At 37.7% G+C, this 21,213-nt stretch overlaps 1 protein-coding gene across 5 annotated transcripts in view; it reads right to left on the bottom strand.

Moving 5' to 3' along the window:
* UHRF2 (ubiquitin like with PHD and ring finger domains 2) overlaps positions 1 to 21,213 on the bottom strand; it is an 82,744-nt gene that overhangs the window by 42,684 nt on the left and 18,847 nt on the right. For all 5 annotated transcript variants that reach the window (XM_026039685.1, XM_026039687.1, XM_026039686.1 and 2 more), the window contains exons 3-4: positions 16,644 to 16,906; positions 935 to 1,153 (exon numbers count right to left, since the gene is read on the bottom strand). In XM_026039685.1, coding sequence (XP_025895470.1) covers positions 935 to 1,153; positions 16,644 to 16,906 — 482 coding nt within the window. The remainder of the gene's footprint in view (positions 1 to 934; positions 1,154 to 16,643; positions 16,907 to 21,213) is intronic.

Raw genomic sequence — 21,213 nt, 5'->3', positions numbered from 1 at the left:
TTTTCTTTTCTCATAAATACTCTAAAATCTAAATATTTTGATTCATATTAAGGAATATACATCTAAAACTATGATGGTACTCACTGAATAAATGCTGGACATGCCAACATTAAATCAATCATGTAAGTAAAAACGAATTTTCACTTCAGTTCCATTTTTCAGCTTGAACATCAATTTCACTCTTTGTGTACAAGTGTTCTTGTCTCCCTTTTCTGAAGGGATGAAGATCACCGACTGGATCCAATTGTATTCAGTTTCTTTGTGAATACAATATGGTGAAAAAAGCACCACATTAAAAGAACACAGAAAGCTGTTGGAGGGGGAAGGGTAGAGTGAATTCTTTGCAAGACTGTCCATAGAGATTTTTCATCCTTTCTTTCCTAAGAACCAATCACATACTTATTTAATGTCACATGCATTTCTGCAGCAAACATGATTCCAAAAGATTAATATCCAAGTTCTTAAATCAAACACGAAAATAAAACAAAACAAAAAAACCCACTTTACTACTTACCACAAACTGTATTTTTCTAATGAACATTTTGCATTGTAAAATTGTAACCGTCAGTTCAGAGACTTAGAAGACAAGCAACACTCAGATATTCCCAAATGACTCAAGAATTACTGAAAATATATGGTTCTGCTTTGATAGAATATATATGTGTATATACTTGTATCCGTACATTCTAATCACTGGAATTGCAGAGAATAAGAAACTCTATCATTGCCTCCAGCAATTTCAGGAAAAGCAAGAATTCCAACGCCATGACTAAGTATCCACACCCTAACAACCACACACTGTAATCCCATGATTCAAACTGCTCTGAAAATGAAGTATCACATAAATTTTAATTTAGTGATGACTAGTAGACAAAAAGAACATACTTTCTAAGACATGTAAACAGACTTTACCAATTGGTCAAACAAATCTTACCCCAGCAGAATTTTAGCATGAACCTCTTTGTTAGTCCTTGAGATTTCTCTCAAAGAAGTAATTTCTGCATCAAACCAAAATCCTCTTTCTTCTGGGGTCTCAACATTGTAGTTAACCATCACCACATCACCCACTTTTAGTTCACTCCACTTCAGGATGGTTCTTGCTCGGGGTCGAAGATTACTGGTGTCCATTTCTACTATGCCATTCTCTGGGTACCTTGAAAAGTGAAATCAACAGTAATAATTACTACTCCTATAAAAAAAAAAAGTCAAAGACAATACTTGTTACAAGCATATTTTTAAATGACTATGGGGAACATAAAAAGACTACATAAAACTGACCAACTGTATTTAGGAAAATTGAATTTTAACCTATATACAGACCTGTAATTTGACTAATCTCAGACAGAAATGGTCTCCATTAGTTCTTAAAACTGTCTGAGAACAGTTTCTCAAAATAAAGAAAAAAATTCCATAACTGGAATGCAGTTAGGTATAAACTTCACCACAGATACAGACCAAATCYGCTTCCAGAAAAGACAATGTTCCAAGTAGACCAAAAGTGAAAAATCAGTGAAGATCAAAACTAAAATTTTCAGAACAGCGTATTACTACTTTAACTCGCTTTACTAGATCTGCTACATCTCTACTAACTAACACAGCAAGACACTTAACACCAAAAAAAGTCTCACTCTGTACACAATGCGTATCAGATCCACAGGATGAATACAGTCCAAATTGACATTCCATGCATCAATTATTTTTTTAAAAAAAAGGTTAATTAAAACACTCAATGAGCAAGAACAGAACTAAGACTATCTTTGAGACATGAGACAACAACTTAAAAATATTTCCCTTTTCAGATTGCATAAGGAAAACTTTAGAAAGAAAAAAAATTTAAACAGGAAGATTACTCGTTCTTCTCTTGACATACTTTTCTTGACAAGATGTGGTAAGAAATGCAGCAGCATTCGAACCAAATGAAGTTGCAAGAAAATAGCTCATTAAATCTTAATTAAGAATTTTTCATTGATCTGTTCTTTTTCAGTGGAAACTCTATGATTTTCTCCACAATTTTACACAATATTTTCCAGAACATTAAACACAAATTCCTGAGGTTTATGAGCAATTGTCTTCTTCTTCCTCCTCTGCTGGTGGAGTATTTGTCAGCAGTACAATTAAAATGCATAAAAAGTTTTTTTAATTAACTTTGAGGGACCTTAATTTTTCAGCTTAACAACACAGTCGCAACTCTTCAGGAACAGTAGAGGTTGCATAGCCTTCCCTTGTGCTGAAAAAAGAAAAACAGTGTGCTATGGAGAGCACAGAAGAATTGCGAGATGAAAAAAAAAAATACGTTATAACAGAAAGGTAAAAATAAAATGCAATATTTTAAACAATAAGGTTTCTGATTCTGTAAATAAACAAAAAAAAGACTTCCATTACTAGACCAGTACAAAAGTCTAATAGTAGTTGTTTTGTGATGAGGTCACACTACTGAACAAATAAAAAGTCAACTACATGTAGACAACTATTATTAAAAATACTTTTTTTTTTCTTTAAAAAAAACTCTGAATGATAAATACCCATCATATAATTATTTTAGCAAGTGTACTCAGATTTTTATAAACCTTTGTCAAATAGTACAGTTAAATCCCAATTGCAAATTCTACTAATAAAGCATGAGTTAATGACTTTCCAGCAAGCTTATCTGTAGAGAACAAACTTTAACTTTTTTGGAGGAAAGCACATAACTTACTGCATAAAAAAGTATATAAGTAGTATATAAACTAGTCCCAAGAGCATCTGAGTCTCTGACACATCTACAGTGAGGTCCACTCTGAAACAGTTTACTCAGAGTTCATTGATARAAGTGGAAACATTCTTTTACCTGAGACCCTGCTAAGGGTTAGCTTTCTACCTCCAGGGCTTTATTTATCCTCTATTTTGCATATTATCTAAAACATGGTTAAAATTGTTGAGAACATCAAATTTGTTTTGTTTAAAAAAACACAAACTGCAGCAGAGGGACCCTGACAAACTGGAGAGTTGGGCAGAGAGGAACYTGGTGCAGGAGGGTCCTGCACCAAGGGAGCAACCACCCCATGCAGCAGCTGATGTGCTGGAGAGCAGCTCCACAAAGCAGGGCCTGTGGGTCCTGGCGGACTGCAGACGGAGCAGGAGGCAGCACCGTGCCCCGGTGGCAAGAAGGCCACTAGCGCCCATGGACACAGTGTTGGGGGCAGGTGGAGGGTGGAGATCCTGCCCCTCTGCTCAGCCCTGCCCAGCACAGCCGCAGTGCGGTGTCCTGCGCTGCCCTCCCGGGGCAAGAGCCATGGGGAGCTGCTGGAGAGTGCAGTGTGGGGCAGCGAAGACGACGCGGGGACAGGAGCGTCTCTCCTATGAGGAGAGGCTGAGAGAGCTGGGCCTGGGGAAGAGAAGGTTGAGGGGAATCTTGTCAATGTGGACAAGCATCTGAAGATAGGGCATGGAGAGGACGGGAGCAGACTTCTTCCAGTCATGGCCAGGACAGGACAAGAAGCAATGGGCACAAAGAGAAGCACGGGAAGTTCCACCTGAATCTGCGGAAAATCCTCCTGACCCTGAAGGTGACAGAGCACTGGGGCCAGGTTGCCCAGAGGTTGTGGAGTCTCCTTCTTTGGAGAGGTTCCAAGCCCGCCTGGACACAATCCTGTACATTGAGCTCTAGGAGCCCCTGCTCCTGTGCAGGTCACGTTCTGGGTGCTTTGGTGATATCCAGAGGTCCCTTCCAATACCAACCACTCACAACTTTGTGAGCAGTTTAAAATTGGTTGGACTATAGGCAATCCAACAGTCATGTAAGAGAAACATGCACCCGTAAGTACCTAAAAACTAAAGCCTGAGTGTATTCCCTCTAAACATTCRTGAATTTTTCTAATTGTCAAAGTCTGCTATATAAGAACAGTATACAGATACCTGGGATACAGCTGCTATTCAAATTACCGTGTCACGTGATTCAACTCTTCACAGTTTGTGATTTTTTGCTTTATTTTAAATCTGAGAACATTGACTGCAAAGTCAACATTTGTGTTTATCTTTCGTCTTGCAGATTTCCCTTTAAAGAACTATTCTACAGCTAAATGGTGATCCATTACAACTGCAATACACCCAACTACAATATGCCAATAAAACTGGTGCATTTACAGGTAGAGGAAAACAATGCTAGAAACGACTACAATGAGAGAATTTCTATTTTATTGATAAGCCTGGATAATGACATAGCATTATAGTACAACAGGCTACCAAAAACATGAACAACTGAGCTTCTGAATACTCTCCAAATCCAATTATTTTACAACAAACTCTTTCTAAAATTCAGAGAAGACAGAAAGTAGGATATAGTAAACAGAGAATCAGTTTACTTGAAGCTGAAAATGGAAACCAATCTAAGCATCTGCACAGTAAAGAAGAAAAAAAAATAAATGGACATTTCATTTATGAACACAATCAAGGAACCAAGTGAAGACTGTGAAGGTAAATAGTATGTATGAGACGAGCACAGCTATAAAAATACAGTGCACATTCAGGAAGTTCCAATTTTACTCTTGATGAAGAATTAAACAAGTGTGATTTAGAATAGTTCTGATTCACAAACATTAACCTCTCTCTGAAAACCGTTTCTTTTCTCTAAAATTAAAATCCTTTTCAGGCCCTCCTCTTTCAGGGACACATTTGGACAAATTCATCTTTTACTTCCACACTGAAAGCTACTTTGTCCCAGATTCATGTTTGTGCCCTCTTGCCCATTTCTGTACCATTCAGAACAGATTCCTTCCTGCTGAGGGATGAGGAACTTGCAAGATTTTCTTCTTCCTTAACAACGATCCCAGCTCTGTTCTCAGAAGCATCTGGTGAAAGGACCCAAAATGAACAAAGATGACTGCTGGCGAGTGTGAGTAGAACAACCAAAACAGACCTCGCCTTGACACAAGGAAACTAACTGCTTTTGAAGGAAAGAAAAGGAAGGCAGAGACTTCACTGAGTGAATTCTTCCTGGCTGCTCAGAGACTTACATTCAGAAACTTCCTTTTGGAAGAGTTAGAAGGGGGCTTGATTTGGTTTAGAAGATTTGGTTTTATGCTTCTACAGATAACTGATGCTCCAAGAGCACCTCTATAATCTACACTACTATACAGCACATAGCTAAGGCACCACCATTAAAGAAGGATTTCTTCTATTATTGGAACTGGACACAAAACATTTTGCCCCAAACTGAACAAACTCCAGAGCGAATCATGCAGCCACCATACAAATCAGGCTTTTAAATGAAAAATAAATTTTAAGCTTCTCAAATTTTCCTGGTGTATACAAGCATTTCACAGCAGTTCATCAAGAAGTTTACAAAAGCTGGCACACTCAGGAGGCCTTTCTTTTACTGAAACATTTGACTTTTCATCTTCCAGGAAAAAAAATCAAAAACATTGAATAAACAATAAACATCCTAAATATCCTTCTAATACGTATTTTTCCCTTAATGCCAGTTTCTTCCTGAAGTCACTAAGGGAAAGGTGTTCATTTAAGGTATTATTTGCCTTCCACCCTTTCAGACCACTCTGACAAATGATCTAAGATGGTATTTTCCTCCAAGAAAAATAAAGTCCCTACCTGGTTAATAGAGTGTAAAAAATTGAGAAAAATACACTTTGAATTTTTAAAATAAAAATCATTTCACCATTTAAGTAGCTACTGCCATTAAAGACAAATTAAGTCAATCTAGCAGAGATATCAGACCATCTGTTTTCAGCTTAAGTCCGYACCTCTGAAACCTAAAATATGATGACCAATAAAAACAACAAGGATGCTATGTACTGAGAAATAAATAAGAAAAAGGGCACTCCAATTGAGTTCTCTTATGTCTCTAGTCAGCAACTTTCAGAAATGAACTGATACACATCCATAGAAAAATTGATTAAGAAGCGTATCAACTGAAGAGATCTTCCTTCCTAAGAGCTCACAGTTTTTGCATGTCAGGAACTCTCTGGATAAAAAGACTAACACGTAACAGACTCATACAGTTGCATATTCTGGTTCCAATCCTAGCCCAAGGAACCACTTCYTCAAGGAGATAAGATGCAAAACTCCTTTACAGGGAACACTGCTAACATTTCACATTTTTTCATGACACCACGGGTAGAACAGCCAGATACTCATTTTTTGACTAAAAAGCATTTGTTACCAGCTTTTGTTTTAGGTTTAAAATCACGTATTTGGAGCAACTCTATTCCTCATTACACAGAGTCACCTAGAGCACAGGGCACAGGATTGGGTCCAAGAGGGTTTTGAAGATCTCCAGAGAAGGAGACTCCAACCTCTGTGTTTGAGRCCACAACATCAGAACAAACCACCTTACCTTCCCCAAAGAGAACTGTTAGAGCCTACAGAATGACTGAGACCTCATTTTTTTAAYGAAAAGCATCAAATCCAATATTAATTCAGCTACCAGGGGCGCAGGAACGTACCCCACTACCTCTAGAGGAGAAAYTTGTTCACAGATGCTGTGCTAAGCGCATCTGCAGGGGGGTTGAATTAGATGGGCTCTAAATGATTCTATTTCCACAACAGACTTCTCCATCGGAGATCTCCAGTGTAATTAATGTCACAACTTACAAGTATGAGTACAGAGAAAATAGACTGATATTGGATAACGCTACTCACATCAKGCTAAGTTTACCACAGCTAAACCAACTTGTGCCTAGCATACCATGCTATCTGTATAAATSAAAGCATTTTAGTTTAAAACCTAAGATCCTAAATGTGTAAGACTAATATGTATACAAAATGGGAGTAGGTGGGTTTGCAGCAACTGAAAGATGCAAAACAAATGCAAACTTCTAACAAGTCTTGAGAACTAATTGAAAAGCCCATGCCAACAACCCATAATAAAAAACAACTGCTAGACATTAGTATCTATAATAAAGATATTTTCTTATCTGTTGACTTTCTTTTAAAAACCTAAGATGACCCTAAAGAGCATACAGAATCTGCATGTTTCACAGCAGATATCAAACCTAGCTTTGTGAAAAAAACACAAAATTCTAAAAYACTAGTTTTGTGAAAACACCTAGTTTTGTGAAAACAACACAAAACACTAAATTCTGTTCTAATTAGGCTACTTTAGGTTTGGCAAAATTAAAATGAAGCTGACATAATTCCATCTCTGAACTTAAATAAATTTAAGATCCTMTCATCTTTTATTTGTTTTTAGTTATTCCTGGCATCTAACAGTTAAAAAGCAGAAATGATAACAGTAAGTATAGTTGTAACAGTTGGGTGAATTCTGCACACAAGAATTCTCACATTCATTTTTAATCCAAATTACCTTCTCCCTAATTGCAAATGTTAATACCAGCTCAACAAGTTTTTCCTATTATTTCCTATCTCAACAGGCATCTTCCTTAGCAATGCACTACCCAAGAAYTAAAAATTCCAGTATTTCTTGGCTATGGTCCATACGTGCATTCCTAAAATGTTCCTAGAACAGCTGGAACTGGAAAGATAAACAGATGAAATTCACGTCCTGGAGCAAAAGTGGAATGTTAGGACTTCCCTGCCCCTCCTCCAGGCACGATGATGCATAATACCAGCACACAATAAATCTTACTACAACTGTTATTTTCCACTACAGAAAAATGTTATAATTAAGTTTACCAGCCAACAAAGTAAGAAGAAAATAATTAAATACATAACCAGAAATGAAAAACTGCAAGGGCACATGTGTGCATACACACACACACCTCTCACCCCCTAAAGAAAATGATACCACAGTACAGATAAAATCAGATGTATGGAAGYAAACAACATCCTGCAAAACATCACCTGACAGCCAGAAAATACAGATGTCAACGGTTCAGCAGATTAAACACTAAGAAATAAATTCTTCAAATTAATAATCTGATGAAAAAGGTCTTACTTTCCTCAAAATTCTCATTCATTATAACAAAAAAACTAACTTCCAGAGGTGCAACACTGCCCTACTTGTCTTATATGAGTGGACAATATTGATACTTTGATAGAAGAAAATTTGGAATAGAAAGTATTGAGATGAAGTTTGGAAACAATAGGAAAGAGATATAAAGAACAATATTTAGTATTCTGTTCTACCTATACAAGACCAAGTATGTCAAAACCAGCAAAAACATTAGAAAAACAGCCGCTTTGTTGTCACTACTGAGTACACAGGATGACAGAAAGCACACAGCCTGTGGAAGCCTCATTTCTTGAGCAACCTTTCCTCCGGTGTTCAATCATGTGACTGTGCAATGAGAACACTCAGGGCTAACAAAAGCCTAATAAATAATTAGATAAGTGGAAAGTGGAAATTAAATAAGTGGAAAGAACTCAATCACTTTCTCATTTGCTATACACCATCTTTCATTTCCAAGTATCACTTTACTGAAGAACCCTAAAGTTTCAGCTGTTGATATTTCAAAGTAGGATTCCTGCTCAGCAACTAGGAGAGCGAAAGTTTCCCTCCCCTGATTCTGCAAGAAAAGCACTTTATCAGTTCTGTTCTTAGCAAGTTCCTTTCTGAACGGCCATCACAAATATCCAGTTTTTCTCCTGACCTTTTCCTCCCGATTTCCTTTCTAGTTGGTAGAAATTCTGTACAATTTTAAAAAGTAAGGCTTACAGTTAATGCCAGTTTGTCAAAACTCGCAATAAATGCAAATGAACTTGCAAAAAAACACGCAATAAATGCATTAACCTTCACGTTAATCAAATACAGGCAATACAGTAAATAAATCCACAGCAAACCAGTCCTTTCGGATTCCTACATATTCTTTCAGTTTTAAAAATTAACAGCAGTAAAGCAACATGCGGCCTACTCAGGAAATGACCTTAAGTTTGCATCAATTAATGTGAACAACTACATCAAAGTGGCATGTTTTCCCTACTCAAAATTCAACACATGAAGACCTAAACTGCTATCCAGCAAGTCTCCTGTTCTTTAAGCATTATCTAATTTTGTCTCCGTGATTTTTGAACGACTACAGAAACTCATATCTACTGAACKGACACAAGAGAATAGACAAAAATACAGATGAATGCTCCCAGCAGTAACGCTGGTTAACTAGATAAAAAATAGTAATAAATAATAAAAAACCCTCCTGACAAAAGGTCCAAGTAAATTTGTTTTCCTTGGGAAAAGATTCTGCTAAAGGAAGACTGTGCCATGCAGGTAATGTACCTCTAGCCCTTGCCCTTACTCCCTTTCTGGAATTCCAAGGTAACCAAGATGAAGGTCCGTGGCTCCTRAGACTTACTGAAATTTCCATCCAGTGAACTATTATTCTCCTAAAGAAATACCTACCTATTCTCCCCACTTTAAAWGCTGAGATGACTGCTTGAAATTTGTGTATACTTTCCTGATACAGGGTTTTTCCTGAGCTTAACATACACAGAAATATATGTACAAATATATTTCAGCTAACCATGATTACAAGGAAGATTTGAAAAATAAACTCTGTACAAAATGAATTATTTTGGCACTTCTTCATGGGAGATGATTTTGTTTCAAAAATTAATTTGCCAGCTAGTATAAGTGTCACCTATTGGAATTCTCCACTAAGAACAGACACTAACACCCACACTAACACCTTTACCTGTATATTTTGTACTACAAATATTCTGAAATCTCCCTCTTAAGCAAGTCTCAACTACAAGTCATTTTCTGAGAATGAAAGAACAAATTTAATACTGCTCTACTCTTGGTAATGTCTTCAGCTAAGCAGAAACTTTCAAGCAGAAAATGTCTTTTTCCTTGACAAGACTGTATTCAGAACAAGGAATGACGGACCTATTTAAGATCACTTTTATTTGCCTTCTCTTTTCCTTAAATTGTTTTGTGCTTCCAGCAACATAAATTTTATAATTTTGAGAAGATAGAACAGTTTCAAGAATACCAAGAACAGTCTCAGCCACCAGTAACAAATTCSCAAGAATGTAGAACTATTTCATACACTACTTACACTGCACATAGAAGGACTAAAATTCTTCAGTATTATGACAATTCAGTGAAATGCTGATAATTAGAGAGCTATAGATACATATATTTAAAAAAAGTGGAAGACTATAAATAACGTATATTATTGCTGATAGATAGTTATCAGTTATAWCTCTAACCTATAAATCTCTACAGAACTTCCCTGACAAAAGGCAACAATTTCGGCAAGGAGAATTTCTGAAGCAGGGCAGAGCATATACATAAAGATGAAAAATACAAAAAATAAAACACAACTATGCTTTTTAAATACGTCCTCTCCTTTTTTAAAAAAACGGTTATTGAATTATACCTTTAACCTTAATTGGGAACTGTTTCCCTTCACTCTGCTTTCAAGGACAATTTCTTTTACTGACTGTATTGCTGATTAGTTCTGGATTAACTGAACTAAGGATATCTGAGAAAAATGTAAAACATAAAGTAATTGCCCTGACTATGAGAAGTCACCCTGTACTTAAAGACTATCTTTTAACACACAATAATTTCGGAATAAGCAACTTCCATCTGGGAAGGCAAAGACCTAGGGAAAAATAAATAAAAAATAAACACAATTATCTCTACTTCCTTTCCTTTATTTTTCCATCTTGTACTGTTTCCCATTCCCCTAAGTAAAGTGTGTTGCCAAAGTTCCTAATTTTATCTCCTTCTTGCATAACCCAAAATTCCTGGCTTTCCAATACTGCAACAACTCAAGCAGACAGTAAGCTCAGAATGGTAAAAGAAAAAGATAATGTCACAAATTCTTCCAAGAAAAACAAGACCCAAAACACATGAGTACAGATTTGACCTCTGTCAATGTATTTAAGTAATATTTACATTGTAAGCTTCCACTTTCAGAGGAAAACTACCACTGACTGACTGATACAATTGTATTAGCTCAATGTATATTTAGGAACATGAGAACCTAACAGACATCCCAGGTCACTGAGATCAGTTCCCCATTTTAAGACCTTCAAGCTCAAAGGTTACCGTTATTTTTCACAGTTTTTTTTTTTAATAAAATTTTACACTGCTTATAGGAGATTAGTGGCTTTATTAAAAATAACGCCTGAAGAGAAATGAGAATCCTCAGGGAAGTTTACTTGCAAGTATACTAATGGCACATTCCTCTCTCTCTCTACTTTCAAACACTGCTGCAAAGTCATTTGAAGTCTTTGGGGTTATGAATGTCTTTTTTTTTTTTTAATGGTTCTATAAACTTAAGCACATCATGTTCTTCATCTACTCAAGAAGACTTCAGGTTCTAATTAATAACAGTAATTGGCAGAAKCATATAATACATTAATACAACCCATYTAAATGCAGAAGTATCAACAGCTTCATAGTAACACACATGTTACTGGATACTGAGCAAAGTTAACACTGAATAAAGTTAATGTGAATTCTTCACTCATTCAAGGGATGCACTGTTCACTTGTAACTTTAATTCCAGAAAATGCACTGCCTGCATTATAAATACAAATGCCAGTAACCATCTTTGTACCAAACAYAGAGCTGCACATACTCTGCCTGTTCCCACGTTTTTCTTTGGGCGTGGGCGAGGAGAAGGCATTACCAGGAGTATGTGTGAACGCAGTGCCACCCAAACCAGCACAGCTGAGCCTTCCCTGGGGTTGGAACTGCAGGGGTCACCACGGCCAGCGCGCTCAGTCCCAGCAAGGACATCCTCATGGCAACGCCTGCTCCCCGGGGCTGTCCGCGCACACGTCCAAAGCAGAGACCTTAGTCTTTGCTAAGATCACCAGTATATTTGCACCCTGACAGGACATGCTTAAGCTAAAGGGAAGCCTGTCCTAGCAGTCTTGCAAGATTTTCATACTGCCAACATCCACTGAAGCCAGCTCTGAAATTATGCATCCTTCAGTCTTTCAGTTAATGACACAGATGACTGAAGCGACCATCTAAAGCAACTGGTGACATGCAAGCTGGGCAAGGCCTAATTTACATCCCTCATTTGAAGAGACATGAAATTTCGCCACAAAAAAATAAACTACTTTCCTAACCAAAATGAAAATCAGATTCAAGCTGAGTCTAGGTCAAAACTTAAACTAGGTCCTAAATGAAACTTTGTAAGGTAATAGCAAAAACATAGTAGCCTGAAAAAGTGAAAGAAATCAGGAAAATTGTCTTCCTGAGATGAAATAGCAAGCTAGTTTCCACAGGCTCTGAAAGTAAATAGTAAACATCAGTTTTCCACTCCATTAATGACAGGTAGGAGCACTCTCATTAGAACCCAAAGGAAACTTTGACTTACATAATGTGCAGTGAGAGAAGCCTGAGAAAAAAAAACACTGAAATGCTCCACGAGCTGAAATGGTAGCAAGGATTAGTAGGTATAAGATAATAGGTATAAGATAAGATAATAAGATCCACTACATAATTAACAAAATAACCTCCTTTAGACAAGGAACATGCCTGCAGAACAACACGGCTGACATATTTTGCAATATAAGTTTCATGGTAAAATCTTCCTGTCCCCGATAAAGACCTGGTCTCACCAGTGAAGACCAGGTTTATCTTAACAAGAAAAAAATATTGAAAGCTGGCAAGGGGGCAGAAGGAAGAGTGTAAGAGTTTAGAATGCGACAGTATTCTAACTTCTGCCTATTAAAATCCATGAACCTTCTGGAGATTTTAAGGAATTCTCACCAACAGCAATGGCCACCTGGATACCTCAACTGCATTAACCAGGCTGGGCACAGGGGCCCGCTGTGAGTGCATCGCATCGCTTTTCCAAGGGGCTGCTCACAGCATCAGAGACAAGACATCCATTTCAGTCCTAATGAATCACGGAAACCTCCAGCACAGATCCTAAACGAAACAGAGGGTCTACAGTCTCCTGCTAGAATGAGACACAAAGACACCTCTGAGCACTTCTGGTTCTGTAGGGGCTCGGACGACATCATTCCACAACTTCTATTAAACACAATAAAAACAGATAATCACTTTTGATAAGAGCCTAGAAGAATTAAACAGAGAACAGCATGCTTCATGCCATGTAATACAAAAAGATATCACCTTAAAGTGCAACTTCTCTGTCAACTGACACAATATCCTGCAGATATCATCATCAGAACGGGAGCATCCTGAATAAAAAGTTACACCCACTTGACTCAACCACTCTGTGAGTTAATTATCTGTGTATTGACTAATATGCATGCTGACATCTCTCAGGCTGCAAACATCTCTAGCCCTCCTGGTGACAACCAAGGTAAGATTAATAGATCAGTAGGTAAGGTAAAGGTAAATAGACTACGACCTTTATTATTTGAACAAAAATGCAAGAAARAAAATAGTATCTCTTTGTAAAACAAGTCTTTCCACTACTTCAATGAACAGTAAGTATGAAAAACCTGTCACTCACATACAAAGTATTGTCTCCCTGAAAGTGAACAAAATGCAACAAACGCTGCACAATAAATGCAAAATGCAGCAACGTTATGGTAACCCTTCGTATGATGCAGTACTGCAGGATTGTCTTCGCTGTGTCACACTAAGMTATTCAATTCTACCACTTATCATCTAATTCTGATTCTTAAGCAAGGCACCTGTGGCAAAGACTGAATCTACAGTTACCTCATTTAACTTCAGTATCTTAAGCACGTCTCAGATTTTCAGTCTGTTGTATTCTTTCATAAAAAAGGATGTTACTTGGGGCAGAAGAAAAGGCTGGATTATTGCACAGTATCAAATCTGGTATCAAACCCTGACTTAAAGTCTCTAGAGTCCTTTTGCAATGCCAGCACCATGCAAAGGTGAAACAGAAACACAGTAAATAAAGCACCAGAAAAGGAGGGAGGATACACTGATGTAGGAAGCAGGATCAGGCAACCTCAAGGCACAAGGCTGCTTTCAGAAATGAAAGCACAAAATGAAATATCATGCAAAAGCACTGATACCACGACTGTATGACATGAAAAGCTGACACCAGAGGATGACAGTACTGATAAAACTGGTCCTCTGCTCTCTCCCTTACTGATGAAAACAGCACTGTCAAGCATGTACTGCATGGACTTTAATTATTCAATTTATGAAGAACTCTGTTTAACCTGGAACTTGGAGGTGCTGTGCCTGCAAACGGAGATATGTTTTCTATAAACAACCACCCCTCTACAGGTAGGTCTCACAGACTCTACAGTACTGCAATGAAATGCTAGGCCTACAGCATCTGAAGTGAGAAATTCAGCCATCCTGTTCCTTACCAAGTAAGAACAGACATGTGGCTCTCAGTTGGCTGTGGTCACAATCAGGAGGGGACTGGTGGGTGAAAATTACTGTAACAGAGTTCTTACACAGAAGCCTAATTTCTCTTCACTGCATTCTTTACCAGAAAAGCCTTGCCATTTTCCCCCTCCACACTTCTTGTACACAGACCTCTGAAACAGGCAATCGAAGGAGGAGAGGAAAAACAAAAATTTTACCCAGGACTTGCGATATAAAAATCCAGCAGTGCCACTGTTAAGACCTGCCCTCTTAGTTAAGACAGGGGCAAATCTAAGAAAGGCTGTTCTTTGGTGAGCATAGCCACTTAGAAGTTACGTTGTTGAGAAAGAATGCATGATTGGTTAATTACTTCTCTTGACAAAACTGTGAAATATCTCTGGCTAGAAAGCAAAAGCCAGAATGAAACCCAAATCTGTCGATGCTTTTAAGTAGTAGGATTAAAACACTTTCTAATATCTCCTACCTAAACACTGCTGCTAGAATGACTGATTCCAGGCATCAATAAAAATAAAAACTATGTTTGAGCCCTTCCATTTTTGTACTGTCAGACTAAATCTGACAGAACACTAAGGATAGTAAAGTTTATTTGCCATTACACTGAAGTCTTGAAATCAATGTCACAAGTTTGCAGTAGACCATTTGTAACCTGTTCCTCAGCTGTGACCTTCTTTTTGGTGAGATTTCTTTAAACTGGAAGATAAAAAAGCAGAACCTCAGCAGGTCTAGAACCTAAGTATCATTGGAGATTTGGYAAATGGTGGACCTGTGTCACAGACAGACACTTAGTCTTTCTGCAATGTACTGGATTCTGATGGCATTWCAGGTCCATTTCTAAGTCAGTTTTAATTAACTTAAAACTGCAAGTACTTTTCATCTCTTGCACAAAGATAACTACCGTGGAAAAGGTAGAGCCAAGGGGCCCCTGACCAGCAAAATCATCCTGTACAGCAATAAAAGACAGGAGAGCTTCTTCAGCACAGCAAACATCAGTCAGACCAGAGAATGTCAACCCCGGCAGCACCCATCACAGGCCAAAGCTGAGGARTAGAATGTCCACGAGCAAGGAACTATGTCCAGAGAAAGAATTTACAATACAATATGAAACTCAAGCGAGTAGGAAGACATGAGAATTTAGATGAGAATAAGCTGATTAGAAGCAGAACGGAACTGGGTGGGGCAAAGCACACTGTGACCTCCTTATTTATCCACATGATGAACACAGGTGAAAGGATACATGTGTGGCCTCAGGATGAGAAAAAGGCAAACATCAATATATGAAAACAAAGTGCTATGAGTGCACACAAAACCACTCTACGAATGCACATGTTAATTTCCACTAAAATAAACCCCTGTAACTTGTAAAAGTACAGGTTATGCTTGCTAGAACAATTTAAATAATTTTCTTTCCGAAAAATCAACTTAGACTGATCAAGTAAATAATCATGACTTCAGGGACCATCATGTAATGCTGTGTTCCTACACTTTATCTGATATTGCTGATGAAGAATACTAATATCCACAAAAGTAAAAATATAATTTTAGTGAAACAATTAGAAATGTGCTTTCTCATAAATCTTTATCCATAATTTACTTAAGTACATCTGCATTAGACTGTTAAAAACACCACAATGCACTTGTATCTTTCAAGAGAAACATCTCAATTACAATCATCCTTGATGATTGTTTCCATGCACTTCTTACAGCTTTTGATATTTCACTAAATATTTAAACATTTACTATCAGCAACAACTTTCTGCTATTACTAAAGGCACCAGAAAGATGTTCTATTCTAGTCCAGAACACTTAACATTTTCCTATCAAAACCAGCTTTGCAGTTTGTTTAACAAAAAATATATATTGGAAATTTAAATGAAATTTTCTCATGAAAACTAATACTTGATGTTTGTCTACACTTAACTCTCACTTTGAACATTTACTACTCTCAGTAAAAGAAATTCAAAACTCTCAATCATGCTATTCTTTTAGCAGCTTAATTTGCTGCTTCAATGGATATTATTAAAAAAAATAAGAGAAAGACCACCTCCTCAAGGGAATGCAATGGTACAAGCTGTTGATAAGAACCCCATCCACTACAAAGAGTCACTCTAGTAGACTGTTAATTAAACTCATATTTGACTTGGAAAACACTTTTAGAAAAAAAACATTTTTAGCATTTCTTTTTCTTATAATTGAAGATGGATTAAGTTTCATAAAGTCATGACACAAAAATTAATACTTAACCAGAACTTGGGAATAAAAAAACTCAATATTCGCAAGGTATTCACTATATCCAACTGATAGGTGTTATGTTTAATATTTTTTCTTGGTTGCAACATTGAACTTGCTTTCTTTGGTTCCAAGTTTCTTCAAGAAATTCTTGGTTTATACAAAACCACATAACAATACGTGATGTCTTCAAAATAATATCAGGAGCACTTACTCATCATACTTGATATGATAAATAGCTTCTTCATCAGTGTCCATACAGTCCGAGTAAGATGTGGATGGTGTACTGTCCAAATTATTTGCATTTTCTCTAGAATGATCTTGGCTTAAGTTTCCATTAGTCCTTTTGTACGTGTTACCGCTCTTTCCTTGAGCTTTACCATTCTTATGTCCCTTTGTTGCTCGGGTAACATTTTCTATATGAGCTTCAAACCAGGCTCCAATGCTGACATCTCGGGCATCCACCAGTTCATTTATCTAAAAGGAAAATTCAATAATAAATTCATGCTTGCCTCCTGCAATGCTAATAAAAAAAAAAAAAAAAGGGCCACAATTGATTACGCAACTACTTCAGGATAACATTAAATTCCAGCAACCGGTTTTGCTTGTGCAAGTTCAAGTAAAATGCAGTCATTAATAATTAATATTTTGGCTTTCAGTTATTTCTCTCTTCGCATAAAATGTGGTATGAATGTAAGAGGGAAGCTAGATGAGGGGGKTTTTTTTGTAATCTAAAAGTCAGCTCAATCTGTCTTTCACTGTTCTCTCTCTCTGACTGCATAGAATTGTTTTCTATGACTAAAATATGCTTATACTTTTAGAGCCTTAAAAGACAAGCCTACAATCATAAAATTCTAAGAATTTATGGGACCTCCAAACTGGAGTTACTACTTAACCTCCTGTCCTTCTGGACTGCAATGCTTCTGAATCCTTCAAGGTTGGAGATGAGATAAGGAAGAAGATTCTCCAAGTCTAAAAAGGTTGATATTACAGTCAGATAAAAATCTTTGACTACGGGAAACAGAAATGCCTTACGACATTTCTTCTTTCTGTGATCACAATAAGTCACATRCTAAGTAATCAAACAACTTTACTATTCTATGTAATGTGTGTTGCGCAATATGTATGTATTTTATGTTCCATTCATTCAGCTCTTTACACGCTTTCTCAAGTCTTCTGCTAACGAAGCAGATGTGTTTTTAATAAAGAGAACAATGCATCTTTATAGTTAAAAAGCCATGAGGTTTTTTTGAAACACTAACTGAATTCAAAACACCGCCTATAAAAAGTGTTTTAAATTACATGTCATCCACTCTATACCAACTAAAGAAAAAGCATCATTACAACAGAGCTACTGTAAAGCCATATCATGAAAAGGCCTTAAATGTCCTCATGAGGTACATTTATGGTTTACACTATGGTTTATGCTATAGCCTTTGTTAAGTACCCTAACAGTGGCAGAAATTGACAGTGGCAGAAATTGATACATTTTCTTACTAAATTCAAAGTCTGACTTCTAAAAACTAAATAACCTGATTATAGCTCGACAGGGACAAGTCAGAAACATTATCGATAATTATTAATAATTTAGTGTGTCATTAGATAGTCTGAAAGTAGAAGTTCAGGCAGTTTCTGAGCTAACATAACTATGCTAAGGTAAGAAATCAATGTATAAAGCACACTTTATATGTAATTATTATATTTTCATTCACTCTCTTAGAACAATCGTGAAAACCTAACCCATTTCTTTTTCTTCCATACAAAAACACATCTTTTTTTTCATTAAATCTTATAAAATTCAGAAGTACAGGTTTTACCAGAGTGAGTAATTCCAAAAAAAAATGACAGCTTCATTTTAAATATATTGATCCATTCTAAGCATAAAATAGGTGGACCAAGGCACTTTGGTAAGGAATCCTCAAGAAAGCTTCCTAATCACAACCTTAGGTGTTTGAATTAGTTGCTTCTTAAAGGGCTTCTAAACCTTYCCCTCCTGAAAATGCAGTTAGGACAAATTATTAAGGACTCCCCCACAAGCTGCAGCAGCTACCAAGATCTGGAGACCACCTCTGAAATTGCTGAGGAGGTTCAACAAGGACAAGTGCAGGGTCCTGCCCCTGGGCAGGAATAACCCCAGGCACCAGCACAGATTAGGGGCTGACCTGCTGGAGAGCAGCTCTGCAGAGAGGGACCTGGGAGTCCTGGTGGACACCAAGTTAGCCATGAGGCAGCAGTGCCCTCGTGGCCAGGCAGGCCGGTGGGCTCCTGGCTGCATCAGGGGGAGTGTTGCCAGCAGGGGCAGGGAGGGGATCCTGCCCCTCTGCTCAGCTCTGGGGAGGCCAAACCTGGAGCATTGGGGGCAGCTCTGGGCTCCCCAGGACAAGAGGGACGTGGAGCTTCTMGAGAGGATCCAGCGGAGAGCGACAAAGATGATTAAGGGACTGGAGCATCTCTCGTATGAGGAGAGACTGAGTGAGTTGGGCCTTGTTAGCTTGGAGAAGAGAAGGCTGAGARAGGATCTGATTAACATGTATAAGTTCATRAAGGGAGAATGTAGGGAGGAAGGGGCCAAGCTCTTCTCAGTGGTGGCCAATGATAGGACAAGGAGAAATGGGTGTAAGTTGAAACACAGGCAGCTCCATTTCCAGGTGAGGAGGAACTTCTTYCCTGTGAGGGTGCCAGAGCCCTGGCACAGGCTGCCCAGGGAGGCTGTGGAGTCTCCTTCTCTGGAGATCTTCCAAACCCACCTGGACGCCTCCCTGTGCCCCGTGCTCTGGGTGTCCCTGCAGGAGCAGGGGGTTGGACTAGGTCAGCTCTAGAGGTCCCTTCCAACCTCAACCATTCTGTGGTTCTGTGAATATAGAGTTGGAGGAGAGGAGACCTCAGCTTAATCACGGAACTGGTAGGGGAATCCTGCAGGCAAAGGAGCCCAAGARAGCTGACAGGCTTTAGGGGAATTAAGAGGGCCAATGCTCACAGTTAGGAAATGAGCAAAGAGACATATCAAGACACTAGCTTCTCTGAGCAGGGTATCCATCACTGATCTTCAATGCCAAAAGCGGGAATACGACAATTACAGTAAGGATGGGCTAGAAGAGATAAGTCAGAGTAACCTTACTTGGGTMCGCACATACAGAGTTAGAAAAACCAAAGCTCAGTCTGACATGTGCTTATTTCCCCTTCCATTTTCTCAAGCAGGCTTCAAAATTTTCTAGAGAATGTCTTAAGCTGTAGTCAAAATTGAATCCATAATTAAAACCAGCTATTGTTAAACACAACTTACAAAGACCTAATAATATCCAGTTTTTACAACCAGACACCATTAACAATCTCAGTCCCAATGACAAGGAGAGGAGCTGAACATAGTTCCAACCACAAGCAGTCCTTCAGGACCCATGCTAGCATCAGACACCAGGTGCAACTGGAATATGCTACCAGGTAAAGCATTCTGGTTTATGTAACTACACACAGCAGTTTTGTTTAGGTCACTGTTTTAACCATCTGGTAATAATTAATTATCACTAATCTGTAATTTCCAACAAAGCAAAAGAAAATCAAGTCATTGAAAGGAATGGAGGAAGTGTTAAGTTCCTACTATTGGAGAAGGCAACGTCTTCCACTGACTAGACAGTTTTCTTGAACACTTCCAATCTCACCTTTGTTTGTCCTGTTTTGTTTTAAACCTAAGACAGCTAAGATAGCCCTGATAGCATTCTTAAAAATAAACATTTTAATGTTTCCTTCCTTTGATCAATCCACCTTCTCTTGTAGCCTTCAGCTCCCTATTTTTCTCCCTCATTGTTTTTTATATTGCAATTAATCAATAAGGAGTGTGCAAATGGTAGAGCATAGGTGCTAAAGAAATGGGTTTATTTGCACTCTAAGAAATGACGGGAGAAGGCAGAATGGGGCATCTGCAAGCGCATGTCATTGTACTTAATTTGCTGATTTTCTAACTCTCATCTTTAGAGGGTTCTATAAAACTCCCTGCACAAAATGTTGCTGGAATTGAGAATGAGTAAATTATTACATGCCATTAATACCTGAAACATCGAGTAAGAGTTTAAATAAAATTAAGACAACCTTGTATCAGGATGATGGATGTAAATAAGAATAATCTTCTAACTCATACAGAATTTTACAGGTATAGCAATCACAGCCTCTCTTCTTTTTCTGTAATTCTGTACTCTTTCTAGCAAAATAATCACTGTCATTGATATTCCATACCTGAGAGAAACACCTTAAGAGGAGACAAAGTGGTACCATTCCCTTTATATAAAAATCCTGTAATTTCCCACTTTCTGTTTAAATTTAACAGGGTACCCTGGTGCAATCCTACCTGATAATATGTTTAAATCCAATTTCATACAAAATTAACAACCAAATCAATAAATATGATTCCTGAACAAACTATTTTTAAAAAATGCTGCTTCACGTAAAGTTAAAAAACAGCATGTACTTCCATTTATCTTCTTCTCATCTTGTATTGATAGAGTTTAGAGTAAAACGTGCATTTTTATTTTCTCTGGACTCTGTAGATTCATAAACAAGTACAATTGCAACTATGAATTCCAATCGAGAGCTATAAAATATACAACTTACTATTCATATAAGACCAATTAAGGAGTCCTCTCTGAATTTCCTCTCTCACAAATGCCAAATATCTCTTAAAAGCTATTTATCCTACTTGAAACATATAGTAATTTTCATTCACTGCTCACCCAGTTCCTTCTAATGGACAACATGGGCAGGCTTGAAAATAAATAAATAGTGTGAAAATAGTT

The sequence above is a fragment of the Nothoprocta perdicaria genome, unplaced genomic scaffold (assembly GCF_003342845.1).
Source record: "Nothoprocta perdicaria isolate Ctin4 unplaced genomic scaffold, notPer1 scaffold_238, whole genome shotgun sequence".
NCBI classification, from domain to species: Eukaryota; Metazoa; Chordata; class Aves; order Tinamiformes; family Tinamidae; genus Nothoprocta; species Nothoprocta perdicaria.
This window is presented reverse-complemented; position numbering and strand designations above follow the sequence as displayed.